This window comes from Trypanosoma melophagium (genome assembly GCF_022059095.1).
Source record: "Trypanosoma melophagium isolate St. Kilda chromosome Unknown ctg5segment0, whole genome shotgun sequence".
In the NCBI taxonomy this organism is placed as follows: domain Eukaryota; phylum Euglenozoa; class Kinetoplastea; order Trypanosomatida; family Trypanosomatidae; genus Trypanosoma; species Trypanosoma melophagium.
The window spans coordinates 318,792-340,949 of record NW_027125187.1 but is presented as its reverse complement, the minus strand read 5'-3'; the positions used below and the strand labels follow the sequence as shown (position 1 = coordinate 340,949).

The window sequence follows — 22,158 nt, the reverse complement described above, 5'->3', positions numbered from 1 at the left end:
TAAAGAATGTGCGGCAATAACGAAAAAAAAAGAGTTTTTGATATATATATATATATATATATATATATATATAAACCTATATATGTAAATATATTTTTTTTTTACACCAAGCGAGGAGCACAAGAATTGATAGGGCTATTTAGCACAGTTCATCCACACCACGCGCAGGTTGTGGGTTTTGTATAAAGTGCGAGGGTTCTTCCGGCACGCACAAAAGCCAACGATTGAGTCGAGATAAGCAACTTCCAAATCCGTACTGTGGTATACGTCGCAAGCGACTCCGAACAGCTGCTGTTCGAAGAGCATCACGCGGATCTGGGAACCAGATTCTTCTTAGAACCAATAATCCACATACCGGTAGAACCAAAGCGCATCCTATACCAACAGCTGTAAGAAAAGATATTATATTCATGGTTTTTCCCCAAACCCCATAATATTGACCACGTGATAGGTAAGAGTACAGGGCAGTTATACCAACATAAACTGGAGGCATTCCAAATATCCATATTGCATTAAGAAATGTTATAGAATGCGACTCGAATATTAATGTTAGCATTTGAGATAAAATAAGGGCTGAGTAGGCCACTGAAAAAGTTATATCTTTAGATGCAGAACTTCCGGAATCTGGAAGCGCAAAACTTGAACCAAATACGGCTAAAACAAGCCATAGTGTCACAACAGATTGTACAATACCACGGATAATATAAACCACAAAAAATTCCATAATATTCATATCTGTAGCATGACGTGTCATTTTATATAAAAAGGGATGTCGTTCAAGAACAGTTCGTGGGGCAATACGATCCAAACAGAAAAATAAAGTTTGAGGAAGTGTATAAGCTCCATTCCATAATGTAAGACTAAAACTGTTCCAAAAAGTTCCTCCAGAAACGTATGTTCCAACAACATTAAATGCAAGTTGAATAAAACTTATAAGCATTGATTTATAAAAGCTGTACTTAATAACATACGCAGTACGTGTGTATGATTGTTGTCCATGAACAAAAACAAGTGCTCGAAGATCTGAAAAACGAGCAATAGAAAAATCTGCAGCACGAGCAGCTTGTTTACCTTCTTTTCCCACAATACCAACACCAACATGAGCTTCTTGAAGCATAGCCACATCATTTCCACCATCCCCAACTGCCAAAGTCATAAAACCTTTAGAACGTACAAATTGTGTTACAGCAGCTTTTTGACTGGGTGTTACTCGAGCACATATAACACTTACACATGCATCACTTAAAACAGCAAATCGCTCTGCCAGAGATGGTGTATTAAGAATACGCTCCAATACTGTACCACCTTCAATCACCAACACACATGGACAATTACTCATAGGTGGAGACGTCAACGTATTATAACCACCTCTTTCCCCGCTAGTTTTTGTTCCAAGACAGTCCGTAGTTGATAAAGAATCAACATTACATGTTGCTTCAGCATTAAAAATATCTGCACCTGACAATGGTCTTCCATCATCTACTACTTCTCCTCTGCTTGCAACAGCAGTAGACGGTATAGAAAGTTCCATCATATGTCTCTCCCACGCATTGTGGTCATTATCATTACTACAACTTCCACTTCCAGTACTAATACTATTATTATTATTATTATTATTATTATTCCTTCCTGAGACAATACGCAGCACACGGTTACCTGGATTATACAAACCACAAGCAAGAGCAATTTGTTCAGCTGTTTGTACCTTATCACCTGTAAGCATCCAAACTTTAATTCCAGCTTGGAGAAAATCCTGAACTGTATCTTTAACTGCTTCTTGTAATTTATCTTCAATAACAGTTATACCTGTAATTTGAACTCCAGTTTCCATTTTTGAACGTAATTCTTGTAATCTCTCACGTCTTCCTTGCAATGCAAGTTCTGCAGCTTTTACCTGACTTAGAAAAATTTCAAGATCTCTTTTATCAATTTTCTTTTCAGCCACCAATAATGTTCGTAAACCTTGCATTGCATAAGTTTCAAGATGAGAATTTAGAGAATCTTGCCATGACCCCCTTCTCATTGCTGTTGAACCTGATCCCAATGGTGAGGAAGAATATTTTCTTGTCATTTCAAATATTCGATCATCTGCTCCTTTTACGAAATAATAAATTATTCCTGAAGATTTTTCTTCAACAATAACTCCCATAGTTTTTAGTTCAGATGAAAAAGGAAATGTGTAATGATGAATCCATTTTTCTTCTACTCCATTAACATCAAGAACAGATTCATGTGCATCACGGCGTATAAGTCTTACATGAAGATTAGCAGAACCACGACATAAAGCCTCTTCATCAGGTGATGCAGCCTGATATTGTAATGAAGAATAAGGAATACCTTGTAGAGGATGACTTGATTCTGATATTTCTACTGAATTACATAGGGAAAGAATTCGTCCAAAATGTAAAACTCGTTCATTTTTTGGCATTCTAGGCATAATTAAATCATCACCATTATCATTATCATTATCTGTTTTGTCATGTCGTAAAGAAAAGCTTTCATCTCCAACAAATACATATACAAGTTCCATAACATTTTGAGTCATTGTTCCGGTTTTATCAGAGAGAACATAATCTATTTGACCAAGATCTTCTAAAATACCAGAATTCTTTACACGACATCCTTCACTATCTGGTCCTCCATGCTTCATTGTCTCATCCCACTCAACAGTCATAGCCATATAGTACTTGCTTATATCAACAACAAATTTAAAAGATACTGGAATCATTACGGTTGTCAAAAGAAAAAAACGGAGCGGGTATATAAAAAAAGGTACTGAAGCCTCATTGCGTGGAACTTGCAAGTACCAAAAACGTTTTTCAATATCTCTGTTTACAAGATATCCTGTTATACCAAAAGCAAAGGCATTCAATATCTGACAGCAAAAAACAAAAATTGCATACCATGAAACATCTTGGTCAATTTTAGCCCATTTCACAGGTGCAGGTCGTTTGTTCATACCACATTTAGTTTCATCTCCAGTGTATACCGCTACACAAATAATAGTTTTGGTATTTTTTAGTCGACATGACTGTGGAAGAAGATGATGATGAGTAAGAGAAATTTGCGATGGATGTTCATTTATTTCAGTTTCAGTAGTATAATGAAATTCAGCGCGTGCATCAAATGATTCAATCATAGCTGAAGGAGGAGGACATATAAGTTTTAAACGAGAAAGTTTTTCAACAAGAACTTCACAAGAATCATCTAGATGTATAATATGAGGATCACGATTAACAGCAGCGGCAGCAGCTTCAGGATCTCTTTCTTCGTCTATATTACGAATATGGGGAAATACAATTTCTTTTGGTTTTAAATCGAGTTCACCATCCAAATTGTCTGTTCGTATATAAACTGTTTGAGAGCTTGCAGCTACAACAACAACATCACATGGTATTTCTTCATCTTCTTCTAAAAGAATTACATCTCCAACACGTATACTTTGATTACGACGTAATTGCCATGACATTGTAATAGGATTAAGTACATTACGTTTTTTATTATTATATAATGCATCCTGTCGATGTCTTTTAATATCATCATATCCTTCTTTTAGTGCAGTTAGGCTGAATGCAAATACGAGTGGTAGTAATGTAGAAAGCGGACTTACTGGAGCAATAACAGAGATGAACTGCAAACACGCCACCAATAAAAAGTAAAAATTCAATGGACGGCGAAATTGTTCATACAAGTTTAGAAATACAAAATTATAAAAAGTGTAACGACTGTTCTTCACAGTGTTATCAGGGTGTGCTGCGGCCACTTTGGTGTCTAAAGGGGTAATAGTTCGCATGCTAGAGACGCACAACTCTCGTTTACGTTGTTCGGCGTGATCGTGACGCAGTCCAAAAACGACAAGAGCAGTAGATACGAAAGCCAAAACAGAACGAAGAAGACGAAGCCACTTGCTAACAAAGAAACGCAATCGAACCAGAGGAGTAACTTGAAATTGTTTCCTGTTTGTGGACCTTTTCCTTTGCTCAACTTCGTTACTGTCGAACACAGACACCACCGCCTCCCCCAAGCGGTTTGAAACAAAGGACGACACTGTGAAACCACGGGTTTTAGAGTTTGCTTTTAAAGGTAGGTAAAAGATAAAAGAAAAAAGAAATAAAGAAAGAGAAAGAAAATTAGATAGTTAGATACAGAGAGAGACGATAAAAAAACATCAACAACAAGAACGACAAAAACGAAAAAAAAAGAAATCAGGATGAAATTTTGAAGGGGTAGAGAGACAAATAACCATATGCATACACACACAGTAAGCTCTTCTTTCACATGAATGTAACCCCCCAATCCATCATTTCCCTCTCTTGTTGAATCATCTTTTCATTTTCTCTCAACGTTTCCCTCCCATAGCACGCTTCACCTTTAGTGGATCCTTCATAAACTCGCGCTCCAAATTTTCTCGGTGTGCACGCTCCATCTTCCGCTGTTTCCTTCGCAACTGCGAACTAACAAGTGCACCCCACTCTCCATCTAGTCGAGAAGGCGACAAGGATGGGGCTGATGGATTAGATGATTGCAGTAGGGATGGCCCTGGTAGACTTTGCGGCTGACTTTCCGGACGTTGTTTCTCTTGAAGGTCCGGCTGTGTTGGTCTCACCCCTGTGGCCGAGCTAGCCCGCTGTGAGAGAATGCCATCCAAAACAGAAGCTCTATTAATAATACCATTAAAACCACTAATTACATTAGAGTTGGATGTTACCTGGAAGTTCGGAGGAGTTGCGTGGGCCTGAAGCACACTCTGAAGTACAGCTCCAATTCCACTACTGTCATTTTTGCCATCAGGTCCTATTTCGGAATTATCAAGAAAGTCAAGAGAAACATGGGCAAATTTATCATCCTCATCGTCGTCCAAATGTAATATACGTTTAAGACGTGACCGTAATGCAGCACCACGCCACACAGGTTGAATAATACGTGCAGCTTTTTCATATCGTTTTCGTTGTTCTTCTGCCTTTACTAACTTTAGTGTTTGAAGTTCTTTTTTAGCTCGTTTAACAAGCATCCATCGTTGAACCCAATCGCAAATAACAAGTTTTGCTTTTGACTCTCTATAAGCTTGCGCCTTCTCATGATACAAAGTAGAACGGATAAATATATTAGATTTTACTATCGTAGCTGTTTGTAAAGATTTAAGGTCTTGTTGCATTGAAAGTATTGTATCACGTCGATTACATTCTTCTACTTTATCAGAGAGACGATGTACGACTGGGTTTAGGTGTTGTTTTGATTTACCAAGTCGTTCTCGTAGTTCATCTTCAATATGCAATGCATCATGATAACGTCTTCGACGTATAGTAGTGAGAACATCTTGGTCTATTTGAATTCTTGTTAAAGCTACATCACTTTTTAGTGCTGCAAACATATCTGCATAGGCATAAATTGGATTCTTGTATAGGGAATAAGAATCAAATTCACCGCACATTTGTCGTATATCATCATCACCTACCACCAAGGAATATGAAGAAAATCCAAAGCCATCAATAATATTTTCTTCTTGTCGTTGTTTCCGTAATCTACGAGCCATACACAAGTATCGAAAACTCTCCATATTATTCCAAAAATATTTCTCGTGTTCGCCTTTTCCGATTTTTTCATTATTAAGTTCAGAAAGTCGAGGAAACCATTTAAGAAGTTTCTGTTTCAATTCCAGAGATATATGCTTATTGTCATTATCAGAGTTACATACAAATGGATTTTCAATAACAGAAAGAGATTGAAGGTTTTTACACGCTGTAAGAGGTAAAAGATCTTCTATACGTTGAATTTGATTAAACGCAACACTAACAGTTGTTAGACGAGGGCAATGTACCAGCCCTGAGAGGTCCCGCAATTTGTTATTTTCAGCATGCAATACAGACAATAATGGAAGCCACAAGAAACTATCACTAGAGATTACTTCAAGACGATTTTCACTTATAAATAATTGACGTAAGAAACCAAGATATAGAGTTTTTGGAAGACTTTGAATTTGATTTCTTGATAGGCATAGATTTTGTAATAAAACACGAGATGCAAGGGGTTCCAAATTTGTAATACGATTTTCACTTAGATCAACTGTCTGTAAAAGACGAAGTTTTTCAAGCTCTACGAGAGAAGAAATACAATTACGACTTGCTTCTAAAGACTCCAGACGCAAACATGATTCTAAAGGTAGGAGGGATTCAATACGATTTGCATATACTACCAGTGTTCGAAGATGATATGAGAGAAGTTTCCCTACAGCTTCAATATTTTGTAATGCATTTAACGAAAGATCAAGATATGTAACACGTGCGGTTCGTGCGATTGCATGTGCATGTGCTTCTGCCACGCCACGTGCTGCGGCTGCTGTTGATCGCCATACCACATTGCAGAGTCCATTATCACTGGCCACTAAACGCCGCAATGATGGAAAAACACGCAGCAAACCGTCAAGTGGAAGAGTACGAAGGGCATTACCACCGAGATCAAGTTCCCGCACAAGAGGTGCTACACGAGTTCCTCCCACTGTAAGCGTTGCGAGACTTGCAAGGTCTAGCTCAGCGATTTGTTCCAGCGCGAAGGATAGTGAATGACAGAGCTGCGCCAACTGCCTCTGATCAGAATTGACACCACCGCCACCAAGTGTGATTGGCTGCAACTGTTTGGCCATCGTCGCGTCCAACCGCACTCCTGTTGCATCCGAGATGGAAATAGAATTGGAATTGGAATTGGAATTGGCATTGGCATTCGAAACAGGAATGGGGGTGAGAGGCCGCCCCTCGTTGGCGGGTGGAGGACTCGGCGATCGGACTGCCTCGTCGAGGGCGATGGCCGCGTCCTCCACCGCCCGCCCACCGGCCCGCCGCCACCCGACGGCCACGCGCCTCTCGTCCCGCAGCGCCCGCAGGCGGAGGGCCGTGCCGGTCATCGCCGGGGAACCGCCGGGGGAAGTCGTCCAACACCGCCAGGCCGCCGTGACAGTTTGAATGGCGAGTTCCTGTGCATTTACGGGGCCAATACGGGCATGAGGGTCTTTTTCTCGTACTGCAGTAATCCACTGTTCTACCGATTTAACAATAAAAGATATATTCTGATCTCGTTTACGTCGGAGTACTTCTCGTTCTTCTTCCTCCTTTTGTATGATATTCTTCACTAAACTTTCTTCGTCCATCATGATCTCACTCCTAATACGTACATGCTCCTTTAGAAGGTCATCAGCGAGCCGTGCCACGTTATGTAATTTCTGTAACCTTCCATTTTCTTTTATAATTAGCATTTGCTTCTCATTTTCTCTACAAAGTTCTTGATAAGCAGAGAGTTCTTCTGCAATTATACTATAAGAGGCTTCTTTCTCTTCTACTAGACATTTATTAAGAGAGTTTTCAATTCGGCTAGCTTCTTCCTCACGCCATTGTAATTCAGAGGTCATCCTATCATCTTCTTCCTTCATACGTCTGGCCTCATAAGCTTCACAACGCACCAGAAAACACTCACGTTGAGCTCTCTTTTGTATTTCTTCCAGACTACATGACTCATAATTGTCTGTTTTAAGCTCTTTAAATGTAGGTTGATGTTTAACCTCATTTTCTTCTTTTCCATCATTATTTGTCTGTATTTGTGTAACTTCATCTTTATTTTGAGTAGCCATTGCGCGTACTTGTACTTCCACTGCAATAGGTGGAACAATTGCATCTATACGTGTCATGAAATTATCAAGCACAAGTTGACCAGGCGGTACACGACGAGGACGATGACGTTCTTCTCGAGCTTGCTGCAACCGTTCACATGCTGCTGTTTCCAATTCACTATCTCTAGTTTCCATAGTTGCAATGGATTCCAGAACTATTTTTTGTTGCTCTTCCCAGAAGGGGTGTCGAGAATAAATTACCGTTTCTTCTTCTCCTTCTTCCTCTTTTTGCAACTGGTTTCCATTATTTGTCACTTCAATGGTTTTAGGTGCAGCAACAGTTTCATTTATACCCAATAATACATCACGAGCAGAAACCCCAACTTGCTGTTCACAACGAATTACTGCCTTATCCCACTCAGATAGAATATGTTCTTCTTCCAATGTAGGTCCAAATTCATACGCAAAGAGAGTAGGTCTTGATTCCCTCTCTTCTTCTGCTCTTTTTAGACCCTTCAAGAGTTCAGCATTCATATTAGAAACAGTATTATCATTATTATTATTATCATCACTATTATCAATATCAGAGATAGGGGTCCAACAACGCTCTTCCTCTGCCACAGCACGTTGGCATTCTAGTATAGATGCTTCACTCATAGGATCTACAAAAGGTTTACGCTTCGCTAGCAGTACATCTGCTTCATGTAGTAACTCATCTAAACTTTCTAAAAGTTCTATATCTCTTCCATTATCTGGGATGGTTTGAGGCACATAAGAGGAATCCACTGATTCAGGTTCTGTTGTTCCAGAAAATAAAACATCACGAAGGAGAACAGGATTACTAGACCCATTAGTACCATTTAAAACTTCATTCACACCATCCCAAAGAGGTATAGCTGTAGTTGAAGAAAGTATATTTGTGTGATGAAGTACAACACACTCAAGCGGCCATGTATGATCTACATCATCAGTAATTCTACTAGTGACAATTACTTCATTATCCTCATCACCGTCATCGCCATGTGCGGCACCAGTAAGAAATACATCCCTACCACCATGAGGAAAAACGCACGTTGAGGCAGCTGTAAAATTAAGGAGATCATCATAGGGTCCACTGGCCCCAAACTCAGCAAGAAGTACTGCCGCTGCTTCCTCATCGGCAGGAGTGCGGTGTGAGAGGGGAAGAAGCGCCGGGAGGTCATCACCATTTTCCTGCATTCTTCCTCCTTAGTTATCACAGACGTAGATGAATAGATAGATAGATAGATAGAGAGAGAGAGAGAAAAGAAAAAGAAGAATCACACAAACCCACATGTACACGTTTCCAAAATAATATTTTGCAAGAAAACATACACACACACGTATATATATATATATATATATATATATATATATATATATATAACAAAAATAATAAGACAATATACCTGCCCCATGATAACTGTGTATTTGGGTACGTGTTTGTGTTCGTGTGTATAGGAAGTAAGGAGCATCCGGGAGTTCTTTCTACCCGTAATGTTCAACCTCACACTAAATTACACAAATTCTGATAAATTATATGTAATGTATAAAGTAATCAGATATATATTTTTTCTTTCTGTTTTTTTTAACCAAATCTCTTGTTACCACCACGCAATAAACGTGCAGAGTATGTATTTTCCTCATATCCAGGAGTGTTTTTTTGTTTAATTCTTCCAGCACATACACATACACATACACACACACACACACAGAGACCTCACTAGTATGAGCACAGTCGTAGGTTTTGGCAATGCGATATTCACGCTTCCAAAGCCCATATATCCGCTTTAGAAAGAGACATATTTCGAGACAAAAAATTTATCTCATTCATTAGCGAAGATTCGTGTGGTGTCGATAGTGGTGGAAAAATACGGCAAAAACCACGAGAGTACGTTAACTCATCCTGCAGGCGAAGAGAAAGTTCTTCTCTCGCCTCATGATCTTCCACTGGTGCCCTCATGCTATTCACATCTTCATTCCAGCGGTTTACCACTTCTGCTGCTTCTGCATTAAGAGGATCACAAATACTGGATTGACGTGCTTTTTCACCCAATCCGTCAAAACATTCAACTGGACGTTCAAAGGGCTCAATCATAGCAAGATTAAGAAGATCTGCAATAATATTGGTCTTTACTCTGTAGTCAAGCGGTGAGGTACTGGCAAGGGAGGGTAATGTGTTAACCTCAACAAGCCACGGTTTAAGCTTCGCATCCAACATCATGTCAAAACCATAAAGTTCAAAAAAACTTCCAGGAAAAGATGAATGATTCAATGCATTCGTTAAAGGATTTTTAACTGCAAGAAGTGTTTTAACAATTACAGATGCAATATCATCCCAAACTTTTTCAGACATTCGTCTATATGGTGGGGCATTCGCTAATGTGGTTGATGGAATAATATGTAAAGGAAGTGGGTACATATTATCAATATGCTCCCATAACTCTTTCAAACTTTTTTTAAGTTCCAATTTTTCTTCTTCTTCTTGTTGATGACATTCCTGATGTTGATGTTGTTGTTGCACTGGATTTAAATCAATTGTAGAATTTACTTCCTCCTGTTCTCGAAGTTGCTTACTACGTGCATTCCATCTTTTTCCAACTGAATAATTTGTCAGATCACGAAAAGGATCAAAATTTAGTACTTGACCACTATCATATTCATGTACAGCTAGGCGCACTAAACCTTCTTCATGTAAGTAAACAACAAGAGGGTCATAACTTGTTACAGCCACGTAGAGGCGTAGATCAATTTTACGTCCATCAATAAGTAATGGATCTTCAATATAATCCTGAACAACATATTTCCGACTACCAAGATTAAGTAAAGAGTTTTCCCCTAATAAGCGATTTTCAATAGTTGTCGCTATAGATTTCCACTTCATAGAATTCTTTAAACCACCCATACAAGTAAATATACCGCGGCCGCAACTTCCCCGCGCAGGTTTCCAAATAAACCTTTGCGTCGGTGGCGCCTCCGCTAAAGCTTTCATAAGTGTTTCCTTTTCATCAGGGAATGCCCACGTACGGGGAATAAAATTATACAAGAGTTGTTTTTCACCTGCTGCTTTATGTAAATCTAATGCTCCTCGTAATCGTCTTGTTAAACCCCATTTACACCCCAGATTAGCATGACTCTGAGGAAAATGATTAAAACGTTGATAAGGGCAAACTAAACGAGGAACATTAAGATGTTGAATACCACTATCTGGCTTTTGTGGTAAAGATGATGAGAGAGCTGGACTCAATGATGTTACTCCTAATGCTGATGATGATAGTGGATATGAAGAAATATCTTTGGTAATGTTTTGTGATATAGAACGTCCCCAAAGGACATTGGAAGGAATATTAATATTAACTCCAGTAGGTAAACGCTTAAAACCTGCCTTTAAAAGTGGTAACCTCAGAGCGTAGTATTCACACGATGAGGAAGTGATAGAAAAAAGTGGAGCAGCTGTTCCCAGGGCAGGTGCTTTAAAAGCATATTCAGGATTATCCTCTGACATTCGTGAAAAGCAAAAACTCGCCTTTCGGCGTTTACTGCTACTAGGTTTCAAATACACTGGTAAATCTGGTACCAGTGATTGCCGTTCTTGCTCCTCTTCTTGTTGTTTCTGTGATTGTTCACGTCCAAGTTCAGAGACAGAACCCAATTTCGGGAGAGTATGAAATACTCTTAATCGACAGCTTTGCTTCATATCTCCTTTTTTAAATGAACAACAGGGCAGAGGAGGGACCCTCCTATTTGCCAAAAAAAGAAAGAAAAAAAAAGAAGAAAAATGCATAATTGACAGCTCAATCATACAATTAAAAACTTTTCACCTATATATACAATTGTTTAAAGAAAAAATATTTCCATTTTCGAAAATTCCAGTGCCTTTTTCTTCCCCCTTTTCACTAACCCTTCAGCAAACTAAACAAAACAAAAACAAATACGTATAATTATTCATACCATTATGTAAACACCAAATTTCATCCATTCAATCTCAAGATGCTTCTTGACAAATAAAAAGTCTTTAATAAACCCACCAAGGCGTGGAAGAGAGTAGGGTACAGAGCTAGTGACCACATAGAAAATTCATGTCACTCTTAGCAAATCAAATTAACAGAGTTTCAAATTAAAGGAAAATAAGTATTAGCACAAATAAAAACAAAACAAAAAAAAAAAATGAAATAAAAAGGCCTTTCGTCTGATTGGGTTTTGGTGCCAAGGTGGGGAGTTTCTTGGCCGCACAGTGAACCTCCACGTGATGTAGTATTATGTACGTTTGCGTTTGAAACACAAACTGGTAAACACAAATAAAGAATAAGCGATGTGGAACCCTCTCCGTTTTTGTCACATGGTTTCTCTGTATCCTAGTTACGGTAAACAAAAAACGAAAAAGACGGAATAACGGAAAGGAACGAAAGAAAAAAAACAAAAAGAGAGACATAGTAAAAACCAAAACACACTTACCTCTCTCAATCCCTGGATAATATCTATATATAAACGAATGTCTATTTCCCGTCTTACAAAAGATTTATCTGAAGAAGGGAGAGAATGCATTTAATTTTTCCATTTTTTCTTCTCTTGCTTGTTGCTTCCCCTCCCACAAGTTATGTGACAGGCAACCGACCACTGTTGTCTGGGCTTGTCCCCTCACCCAACTTGTGTGGTGCGAGTACCTTCAGTAACCAGTTCAGTTCAAACTCCCGCAAGATTCCAAAGTACGGTGAGGCAACATACCAACTCACACTAAGTGGTAGTTCCCCAGCGTACTTCCCATGACTTTTGAGTGATTTCGGCATCACCCCAAGCAGGGCCCGTACCACATCATACACCGATCGAATCCGTGGTCGATTCTTCTCGACAAAATCGTTTGCGATCTGCACCGCCTCCACCCGTGTGAGTCCCCGCGGTGGGGGCTGCCAGTCGGGGGAGTCGCTCCCCTCGAGGGCCGCCCGGACTCCCTCGTGCGTCGGCCGGCGGAGGACCGCGAGGGTCGCGGCGAGTCCGGCCGCCTGGACGTCGTGGCGGCGGCGGTGGAGGTCCCACAGTCGATGGGCGACCCCCGCCGCGTCGGCCCCGAACCCCCCGCCGGGGACCACAACGTGCCCCGCCCCCAGCGCCCGCAGGGAGACCCCGCCGCTCCGCACGAGATCGTCCAGGCGGAACTGCAGATCCGCGAGCGCGAGGCCCAAGGCATTCGCCGCCAGCACGACGTGCTCAATGCGGCCACCGCCCTGGCAGAGCTCCAGCACCCCATCCTGCACCTCCAACTGCGCCAGAACGCTGCTCACACCAGATGCGGAGGATTCATGACGGCCACGCTTTCGTTTCACAGAAGGATCAACAACGGCAGTAATATCTGAACTAGCGTGAAGTATACGATATCCAAGAGGGATAGCTCCACGTAATTCACGTAAGACTTCATTCTCTTGAGTTAAAAGCATAAATAGTACCGTTTCAACCGTTTCTTCACTTAATATAAGTTCTTCCGCTATCTTTGATACAGAGACAATAGCAAGTTTTTCCCCTACTTTAGTTGTAGGGCTAGCAAAAATAGATTGCACAATGGCTAACATTTCTGCTGGAGAAATAAAAGTTGCTAGAGCACGAGAACGTAAAGTATAGTAATCAAAAGGATTATAAAGAAGACGACAGAAAGATGCTTTACCATCACGTCCTGCACGACCAGTCTCTTGTACATAATTTTCAAGTGAACTGGGTAAAGATGCATGAATGACAGAACGAATATTAGGTTTATCAATACCCATACCAAATGCTACTGTAGCTATTAATACGTCTATACTACCATTCATAAATTGTTGTTGGGTTCTATTTCTTATATGTCTCTCTATAGCTGCATGATAACTTCTTATAACTAAACGATTTCCTTCAACACCATCAACATCATTATTTTTTCGTATTTGTTCATGTGTATAACTTGTAAAAATAGATGTTGATTTTGATGTTGATGAAGAAGAAGAATTTTTATCATTCTTTTGTTTTCCATTTTTTGCGGCACCTAGCTTTGATGAAAGAAAAGTTGCTAATTCTTCCGCATCCATACGAGTTTGTACATATACTAGCATTGGTTTAGGTAATTCTAAAACTGCTTCTAAGAGTTTTTCTTGTAGCATTCGTTGTGTAGGAGGTTTCTTAGAACCATCTTCTACAAGTGAAATAGACTCAATTTTTAAATTATCACGATGATACGGTACCATAACGGTTCGATCAATGTGAAAGACTGTTTGTAAATCATTAATAACAGATGGTGCTGCTGTTGCTGTAAGACATAAAAAAGGTGGTAATCTTTTACCTTTAACACTTGTTATACTGTCCTTATTGGTAAGATTTTCTAGTACACGATGCAAGTACATAAAAGAAGGACGAAAATCATAAGCCCATTGTGATACACAATGAACTTCATCAACACATATAAATGCAATACGATGTACATATCTCTTAAGCACATTACGAAGTTCAGTATGACGAACAAGTTTCTCAGGTGAAATAAAGAGTAAATCAATAGGACATAAAGGTGAACCCAAATCATCCAAAATAGTTTTTTCACGTGAAGCTGAAATAGCAGAAGAAAGAACAGCACTTCGAAGACTTCCACTCTTCGCTATCTTTTCAGATTGATCAGACATAAGTGATAATAATGGTGATACAACCACAGCGAAACGGGATTCAGGGGGTGAAATTCTTTCTGCTTCCCCCATTGTGTCTCCTATCTTTTTATTATTATCTGTCTCAAGACGTGCTGTACGCTGCTGTCGTTCCCATATTTTTAACTCCGCATCAAAGAGTATACGATGTACAAGTATTGGAAATTGATAGCAGAGACTTTTACCCCAGCCTGTAGGAAGTACAGCAAGAGTATTACGACCTTGTAGTATTGATAACACCACTTCTTGTTGACCGGGACGAAATTGACCTGATTCAACACCCAGATGATTTTGAAGTAGTATACTACAAATAGGAATTGTTGATTCATCATCAGATGATGATGATGGGGATTCCATAAAAAGTTTTTCCAGATTGACGTGCAGTATACTTTTATCATCATTTGCATCAATTGACACATCTATTGGAGTAATACTTGTAGAAATTTCTTCTTGTATACCTTCTTTAGTAGAAGGAATAACAGTAACGTTATTCTTTACACATTCCGTTGTTTTCGCAGTGATGGATCCAGCAAATTCAGCAACATTAGCAAATGTTGAACGTCGCCGTGGTGCCAAATATGGGATACATGTGTTTTCATCTTCCTCATTATCTGTATCATCATAATCATTATCATTGTTCTTCTTTTCACTCCCATCACTGTTAACATTACCACTACCAGTATTAATAACACATTCAGGGACATTATCACCCTCTTTCAGAATGAAGGAGTCATTTGATGCCTCATCACTGGCAACATCTTCAGGGAATAATTCTTCTACAGCATTGTATGCATCCCTATCCATTGGAATTATCCTAAAAGGCTTCGAAGAATAAAAAGTGTGAGTGAATATATATATATATATATACATATATATATATGAACACGTAAAAGAAAAGAGAAGTGAAAATAAGTGAAAAATATATAAAAAAAAATCCATAGAGAGAAAGCGATTTTTTTTTTTTTGGTTGTGTGTATATATTCATTTCATTTTTTATTCATCACACTCAAATAATTTCATCACACTCAAATAATTTCATCTGCAAAACGAACCACATCCTCTTCCTTCGAGGATGAATTCGTACTCTCCTCATCCCCATAATCATCACTATCACCATATTCCACATCTGCCAACATTGCACGAAGTTCCGTACGCCTTCGTTCGAATTGAACATCAAGCATCATCTCTGGATCATGAAACGGGAAATGATAGCGAAATCCCAAAGCAGTAAGTGTGCAAATACCGTTATTCATAACGCACAATCCCCGTTGCTGACACGACAAAAACAAATCCAATCCATTGTTTATATTATTACTGGTAAGCAACCGCACAGCATGACGTACATTAAGTGAAGGAAGTAAATCAGGTAACGTCTCATTTGATCCTGTTGAATAGTCAAAAAGATCAAGGACATCACATACTCTTTTATGAAAAGAGGCACCAACATCTTTCCCACTACTATAATACTCATTTTCACCTTCTTTTTCTACAGCCTCAAGTGTTTTACTTGTATCACTACCAGACCCTTGGTTAACAAGCTGCATAACACTTTCCCAAAACGATGGAACTTCATCACTAAAACAAACCCTCTCTTCCTCATTTGTAGACTTCAAGTTTCCATTAGAGTCAACATTTTCAATAGTTTGCATATCATTAGGAACTTTTCGATTTCCTGTTACCAAAAATTCCAATAAATCATCATGTGTCATACTTGGGAGATACGGCCGTAGTGCTATCAATACTTGCATAATTCTAGATGGTGCCAGTTGCATACTCTCTAAAAAGGTTGACATGTGTGTAATAGAGGAAACTCGTGCCCGATACCGTTGGAGTCGTTCCTGCTGCTCTGCAAAACGTTCTGCTTTTGTTCTTAAAGCCATTTCCCGAACCAAAGCGGCAGCCTTTTCTCGTCGTGCCTGTTGTTCTTTTCTTTCCTTTTCACGTTTCTGCTCCTTTTCTCGTTGTCGTTCTTCTCTAATTCTTTGAATGCGCATTTGTTCTTTTTCCTTCGCTTCACGACGTTTTTGAGCTTCTCTTTCAAATTCTATGGTATTTGCTAAGAGTTCTTTCTTTTGTTGTATAGCTTCTAACATGCGTGTCTTTTTCTCAGATTCTTTCTTTTGCTGCTCCTCCTCCATTATTCTGTTTCGACTTTCATGCGTTCTAAGAAGACACTCATACAACCGAGAGAATCCTGTAGATATTCTACCTTCAGAATTATTAGAGTCCTCCTGTGATAGTACAACTTTTGCAAGTGCAGAAATGAGTGTAGTTATGCTTGACTCAGTATTTAGGAGTAATTTTACCAATTCCATGAGAGAAGCGTCATCTATAATACCAAGAACGAATTTAATTGACTCTGTAGATGTAAGAGTAAAGGCAGTTGCATAAAATCTGTCCACATGAGTATCAGCTGTGATCCAAGCATCAAGCAACACTTTATAATTACTAATTGACCAAGATTTAACAGTGTAGATATCTGGCATACGCTGTGCCAAAATACCACAACATTCAAGTCTATGTGTAGCTTGAACAGCAAAAAGTAATGCTGCCTTACTTTTTTGACCTAATATAAATGTATTAGACGTCATTGTTGGTATGTTTAAAATTGACAAGAGAAGATTTAAAAAACATTCCCACGTACTGGTTTGAGGCATTCTTCGTGTTTTTTCTTCTATAGTCTTAGTAGTAGTATTAGGAAGAAGAAGCACAGCAGCCACAGATTCTAACGCATGGCATATTAAACCTGAATCGGACTCTACCTTTTCAGCTGGTACTAACCATAAAAGAAGAGAAAGTGACACCATAATCATCTTACAATAATCATCTACTGCGTTACTAAAAGACAATGACAACGATGACGATGATACAGATGGTTTTATAGGCGTTTTAGAAGGAGCCTTTGATCCCTTCTTTTTTTTCCCACCTCCTACCGTAGCGTTACTTATTGTCTTTAATTTAGAATCAAGAGAGTTTATGAGCATTTGTAAAACTGCATTAATAGTTCCATAAGATATTATAGATGATACCCTTGTTAAGGAAGTTATTGTATGTCTCTGTTTAATACCCTCTGCAATTACACTAAGTGGTTTGATAAGACGTTCCTCTTCCATGGTTGGTAGTGTCCCTGTACTGAATGGCATTATTTCTGCAGCATGTAATGCTGCACCCCATAACTTTACTTCATCCTCAATAGGAAAACCTATCAAATCGTGTATTTCACTCACTCGAATCAACAACCTAGAAAGAAAAGTGTAAACTACCAGACTTGCAAAGGCCTCTTCTGGGTAAATTTTTCGTTCTATACAGTAACGTATGAGATGTATTAACCGTTCAGAGTTCCACTCAGTAACTGAAACTTTCGTTAAAATAGAATCTGTGAGTAGTGACATATTTTCCCCACTCATTTTGACCACATCAACAAAGGTATCTAGAAGAGAAACACCTAAGCAATCAATTAATGAGGTTGGTCGTAAATTAGGAATAACATAGTCACCATATACATTAAGTACTCGAGTTGCCAATTCGGTATCATTTCCGACCAAATTTTGAAACTTACTTGGACTATTAAAAAGTGAAATAAAAATTTTTATACAATCTTGAGGAAGAACCACATCAAGAGCCACATTAAGAATTTCTCTAGGTATTTCAACCATTTTATTATTATTCGTACTATTACTATTCGTTTCTTGTGGTACATTTTTCTTTTGATTTCTTGATTGTCGATTCTTTTTTGATGAATTTCCCTTCTGCTGTTCTACATTTGGTTCTGTTGGGATACCAAGAAATAATCGCATCGTATTCACATCAATAGCACCAGCCACGACAAAAAGCCTAAATGATACAGGTGAGTGCGGTAACACCTCCAGTGCATCCTTTAGTGTGGATTGAAGTGGATACAAAGAGATGCCATGCACATAGACGAGTGCCTCGAGCAGCAGTTCCATCAGTACTGTACACGGCCGCCGGTCCACGGCCCCTGCGGTGAGGGCGGCGCACAACACCGGCAGCGTGTGGCTCAACTCGCGGTGCTCGGCGAGAAGTGCCGTTCGGCCGCTGCGGTGAATTTCCCGCAGGACGGCGACGAGGGCCCCCGCGGCGGTGCGGGCGGGTGGCGACGACGGGGCGGTGAAGGGCGGCGGTCCGATCGCCTCGTCGAGTTGACGGACGAGTTCACGCGCCTGCGAGACCGCCGCCGCCACCTCACACGACATCCGAGAGAGAGAAAGATAGATAGAATAGGGGAAAGATATATATATATATATATATATATCTGTAGAGAGGGATGGAAAGAGAAGAATGAAACGTTTTTCTTTTGTTTTATTTTGGAGGGCAAAACAACATCACAACAAGAACAAAAAGATAGTAGTAGAAATAATAATAATAATAATAATAATAATAATAATAATAATAATAATAATAATAATAATAATAATATCACGCATTATTTTCTTGGAGACTCTGTGAAGAAGGGAAAGAAATAGTTTAAGAAAATACAACCCACGGAAATGCACTCCTTTCTTTCAGGAATCTCATTCATCATCATCACAATCACCACAATGAGTACTTAAGCAGATCCTTGCAGAAGAAACACATGAGAAAAACACAATGACTCATCTTCTGGAAGTATAGGATGATCAATAGAAGGACCAAAAAAACGGATTTTTCGAATATTGAGTTTATATTCACTAACAGTAGCAGAAAGGGCTTTAAAAAGTTCTTCTTGTTGAGCTGGCATAAATTCTCTCTCTGAACTCTCTTGCTGGAGTAGATCAGGAATACCAAGTGGAGCTGATTCTTGTGCTACAAATAAAACAGATCCCTCACCACATAGCCGCCGCTGTAAAAAACTTGACAACGTCTTTTGCCACTGTTCAACAGAGGATAATTTCTCAGGATGGTGCTCCAAGTATACCACATCCATTTTACGAATATCCAATTCTTCTACTGGCAAAGAGGCAGTTTCACATGTATTAAAAATAGATGAAGAATGATTTGCAATTAAATTTTCTCGAAGACGGTCTAACAGTACAACGTCTGTTTCATTAACTACAACACTCTTTGCAGACATCACAACATTTAATGTCGCAGCACCACTTCGATCATTAATACACAAAACATGTTTTCCTCGACATACCTCCCTAAGTAAATATCGTGCTCTACGATGTGCCGTATTAAGTAACCAACGATTATTCCGTGTTGTAGGGTATTCATTGGGTGGTAACCACAAGTGTCTCGTTCCGTTTTCCACATATACATCAGGAAGAGAAATAGTAGGATTCATCATGGTTAACTTTTCATGATCTTTTAAATATGGTGTATCGAGCAATACTTGCTCAGTTCCATGTTGTTTTAATAATTCTGTGACAGAAGGAACAAGTTTTTCAGCCCCAAAAGAAGTAGCTACAATACGTGCAAAGCAAGAAGAAAAAAGATCAACATAGAGTGAAGGAACACCATCGGATGCTCCATTCACTACACGGTATGTGTTATTATCACCCACTCTTTGTAAATTAAATACACTCCTTCGTTTTTCCCATGCTTTCCGCACTCGTTCGAGAAAAAACTCTTCACTTACAGTTGGCAGATCTGATACGATTTTGGGATGAATGTAGAATACATCTACACGAAGAAGTGTCGGTTCATAAAAGCCTAAAGCTAACAAACGATTTTTTTCCGAGTTACGCACTTCCACAATACTACCAGGAGAAATCTCTCGTCGTGCATATTCTAAACTGTTTGGGTCAAAGTATGTAAGCGAAATTTTACTTTGACGTTGATGTGTAATAACTCGCTGCTGCTGTGGCCTAAGTTTCAATTGCGGGAACTTCTGCGCTGGTTTAAGCCGAGAAGCCAAGAGTGGAGAAAATAATTTAGACCACATAGAGTCTCACCTAATAGTTTCTCAACAGCCTTCTTCTTGGCTTGGTCTCTTTTTTTTCTCTTCTTAAGCTTTGATTTTTTTTTTAAGTTACTGCTTCCGTTCCACACCGCCTTGAAACAGAAAAATATAAAGAGATAATAATAACAACCATTAAAAAAGAAATAAAGAGAAAGAAAAAAAAGTACAAGTTCTTGGGTTATTCGACTAATAAACAAATACGACAGATATATCATTATCATCGAGGAATATGCATGTTTTTTTTTCCCCTTCTCTTTTCTTTTCTGTTCCAAATGCTTCTTTATGTGAAAGAAAAAAAAAAAAAATGAGATGTAAACAAAAAAAAAAGGTCTTATGCATCCTCTGCAGAGATAAGATAACGGGATTCCCACCAATTATCATCTCCACCCAAATAAGACTCTTCCAACTGTTTACGAGTACCACGGTAATTAAGTGTAAGCTCCTCTCCAATATTAATATCTCTGGCAGCTCGGACCACAACTGCGCGTTTCCGCATTGACACACATGCAGCACAAGAGTAATCAAACGAGCTATGATTCAAAAAATCAACAATGGGTGCAATAACAGAGGTAGAACGATCAGGTACTGAAGAATCTTCATGAAGTACCCTCATATGAATTAATCGTGTTCGTACAACATATACTGCGGCAAGAAGAACCGCATCTAACTCTGAAGGATGAGAGTCATATACACGATATTCCTCTTGTGAAGCATATGATAGTAAACAATCACGTAAATTCCACGCTATTTGTTCAATACAAGAGTGAAGATTTGCTTCATCTTCTACTGCAGACATATAAGGTCCTTCTAATCCAAATGAAAGATGTTCTTTCATTGGAAGTGATTGAACATATAAATCTGCAGGACGAAAATTTAAAGGTCCAATTGAAGAACTTTTATTTTTTTCTTCTTTTGAATTCAACCTTATTATATCCCTCCAAAAATAACGTAATGCTACTGAAATAGCTAATGCTGCTTCTACAGGTGAGAGAGCAAGGGTTAATACCTTATTATCTTCTGTAGAAACAGATGCGATAAGTGAGACTCGCCCTTCCTCTGCATCTGGTGAAAGACGGGGAAGCCACACGGGCATCTCTGGAAAAAGTGTTGCACGATTCCAGCGACGCAAAAGACGTGCCTCACTTGAGGCGTGTGGGAAATAACAAGAAACAATCGGCACAGACATAAGAAGATCACCGCGATAAAAACGCCGCTTTGCCATAATACCACGAATACCATCATGCGATCGGCGGCGCTGCACAATAGGGGCCGTCCACACCCGCAGAGTACGTGCCAGCGTCATAGATAACGGATTTGGACGCTATTCTTCTATTTATCTATCTATGTAGTGAGACCCGCCTAGAGGGGAAAAATAAAGTAAGAGAAACATGGAATAAGGAAAGGAGAGTGATTGGGATTCAGAAACACATATGATAAAGAAAGAAAGATAAAAAAATTCATCACTACTACTTCACATATAATAATAATAATAATAATAATAATAATAATAATAATAATAATACACACATTAGTTTCTCATTTATTCTCGCGGAAACGGGTAACAGAACCTAGTTGAGGATAATAGAACAACAGAACTGTAATTGCAAGCTTCCGCTGAAGATAACATATTTTTTTTAACAAGAAGGAAAAAAAAGAGAGAAAGAGTTATAGAGGGAAAGAGGGGGGATGTAAATAATTCAAAATACTCTACTAGCTTCAACACCAAATTCCAACCGGCTTCATTAACTCTAGCATAAACTAATACTACGACTACTACGAATTAAGGGTGGTAGCACTAATAGGGGAAAAAAAAACAAGAGAAACCAGAAAAGCAAAAGAAAAAAAAACAGTTGACGCACACAGACACACGACGAGAAAAAAAAAACGAATAAAAGAAAAAAAGGTATCCCTCTTTGCTCAGTTCCCAACGTTTTTTTTTTTTGATGATCAAAAAAAGCACATTATCGACTTCCTTTCATACAGGTGGT

The 22,158-nt window shown here is 39.0% G+C and overlaps 7 protein-coding genes across 8 annotated transcripts; all 7 read right to left on the bottom strand.

Annotated features, from left to right (window-relative positions):
- Positions 1 to 139: 139 nt before the first annotated feature.
- Positions 140 to 3,793, bottom strand: LSM04_006048 (P-type ATPase; the record flags this gene model as incomplete). The annotated part of the gene is made up of 1 exon (XM_067329539.1): positions 140 to 3,793. One exon carries the CDS (start codon positions 3,791 to 3,793, stop codon positions 140 to 142), a length of 3,654 nt encoding a protein of 1,217 aa, XP_067187437.1.
- Positions 3,794 to 4,339: 546 nt separating this feature from the next.
- LSM04_006018 (uncharacterized protein) lies at positions 4,340 to 8,815 on the bottom strand (the record flags this gene model as incomplete). 2 transcript variants are annotated; one of them, XM_067329537.1, is made up of 2 exons in its annotated part: positions 7,431 to 7,437; positions 7,503 to 8,815. In XM_067329537.1, the coding sequence occupies 2 exons, from the start codon at positions 8,813 to 8,815 to the stop codon at positions 7,431 to 7,433; spliced, it is 1,320 nt and encodes a 439-aa protein (XP_067187433.1). The 2 variants fall into 2 exon arrangements, with proteins under 2 accessions (XP_067187434.1, XP_067187433.1); XM_067329538.1 differs by having other exon boundaries at positions 4,340 to 8,815.
- Positions 8,816 to 9,377: 562 nt separating this feature from the next.
- Positions 9,378 to 11,312, bottom strand: LSM04_005343 (Tubulin-tyrosine ligase/Tubulin polyglutamylase; the record flags this gene model as incomplete). Its single annotated transcript, XM_067329536.1, has 1 exon — positions 9,378 to 11,312. The coding sequence occupies one exon, from the start codon at positions 11,310 to 11,312 to the stop codon at positions 9,378 to 9,380; it is 1,935 nt and encodes a 644-aa protein (XP_067187410.1).
- An 898-nt stretch (positions 11,313 to 12,210) lies between these two features.
- On the bottom strand, positions 12,211 to 15,072 carry LSM04_004440 (DEAD/DEAH box helicase domain; the record flags this gene model as incomplete). Its single annotated transcript, XM_067329535.1, has 1 exon — positions 12,211 to 15,072. One exon carries the CDS (start codon positions 15,070 to 15,072, stop codon positions 12,211 to 12,213), a length of 2,862 nt encoding a protein of 953 aa, XP_067187357.1.
- A 221-nt stretch (positions 15,073 to 15,293) lies between these two features.
- Positions 15,294 to 18,482, bottom strand: LSM04_007444 (uncharacterized protein; the record flags this gene model as incomplete). Its single annotated transcript, XM_067329533.1, has 1 exon — positions 15,294 to 18,482. The coding sequence occupies one exon, from the start codon at positions 18,480 to 18,482 to the stop codon at positions 15,294 to 15,296; it is 3,189 nt and encodes a 1,062-aa protein (XP_067187506.1).
- Positions 18,483 to 18,835: 353 nt separating this feature from the next.
- On the bottom strand, positions 18,836 to 20,152 carry LSM04_000226 (uncharacterized protein; the record flags this gene model as incomplete). Its single annotated transcript, XM_067329532.1, has 1 exon — positions 18,836 to 20,152. One exon carries the CDS (start codon positions 20,150 to 20,152, stop codon positions 18,836 to 18,838), a length of 1,317 nt encoding a protein of 438 aa, XP_067187155.1.
- Positions 20,153 to 20,501: 349 nt separating this feature from the next.
- Positions 20,502 to 21,473, bottom strand: LSM04_004605 (SET domain; the record flags this gene model as incomplete). The annotated part of the gene is made up of 1 exon (XM_067329531.1): positions 20,502 to 21,473. One exon carries the CDS (start codon positions 21,471 to 21,473, stop codon positions 20,502 to 20,504), a length of 972 nt encoding a protein of 323 aa, XP_067187371.1.
- Positions 21,474 to 22,158: the final 685 nt, after the last annotated feature.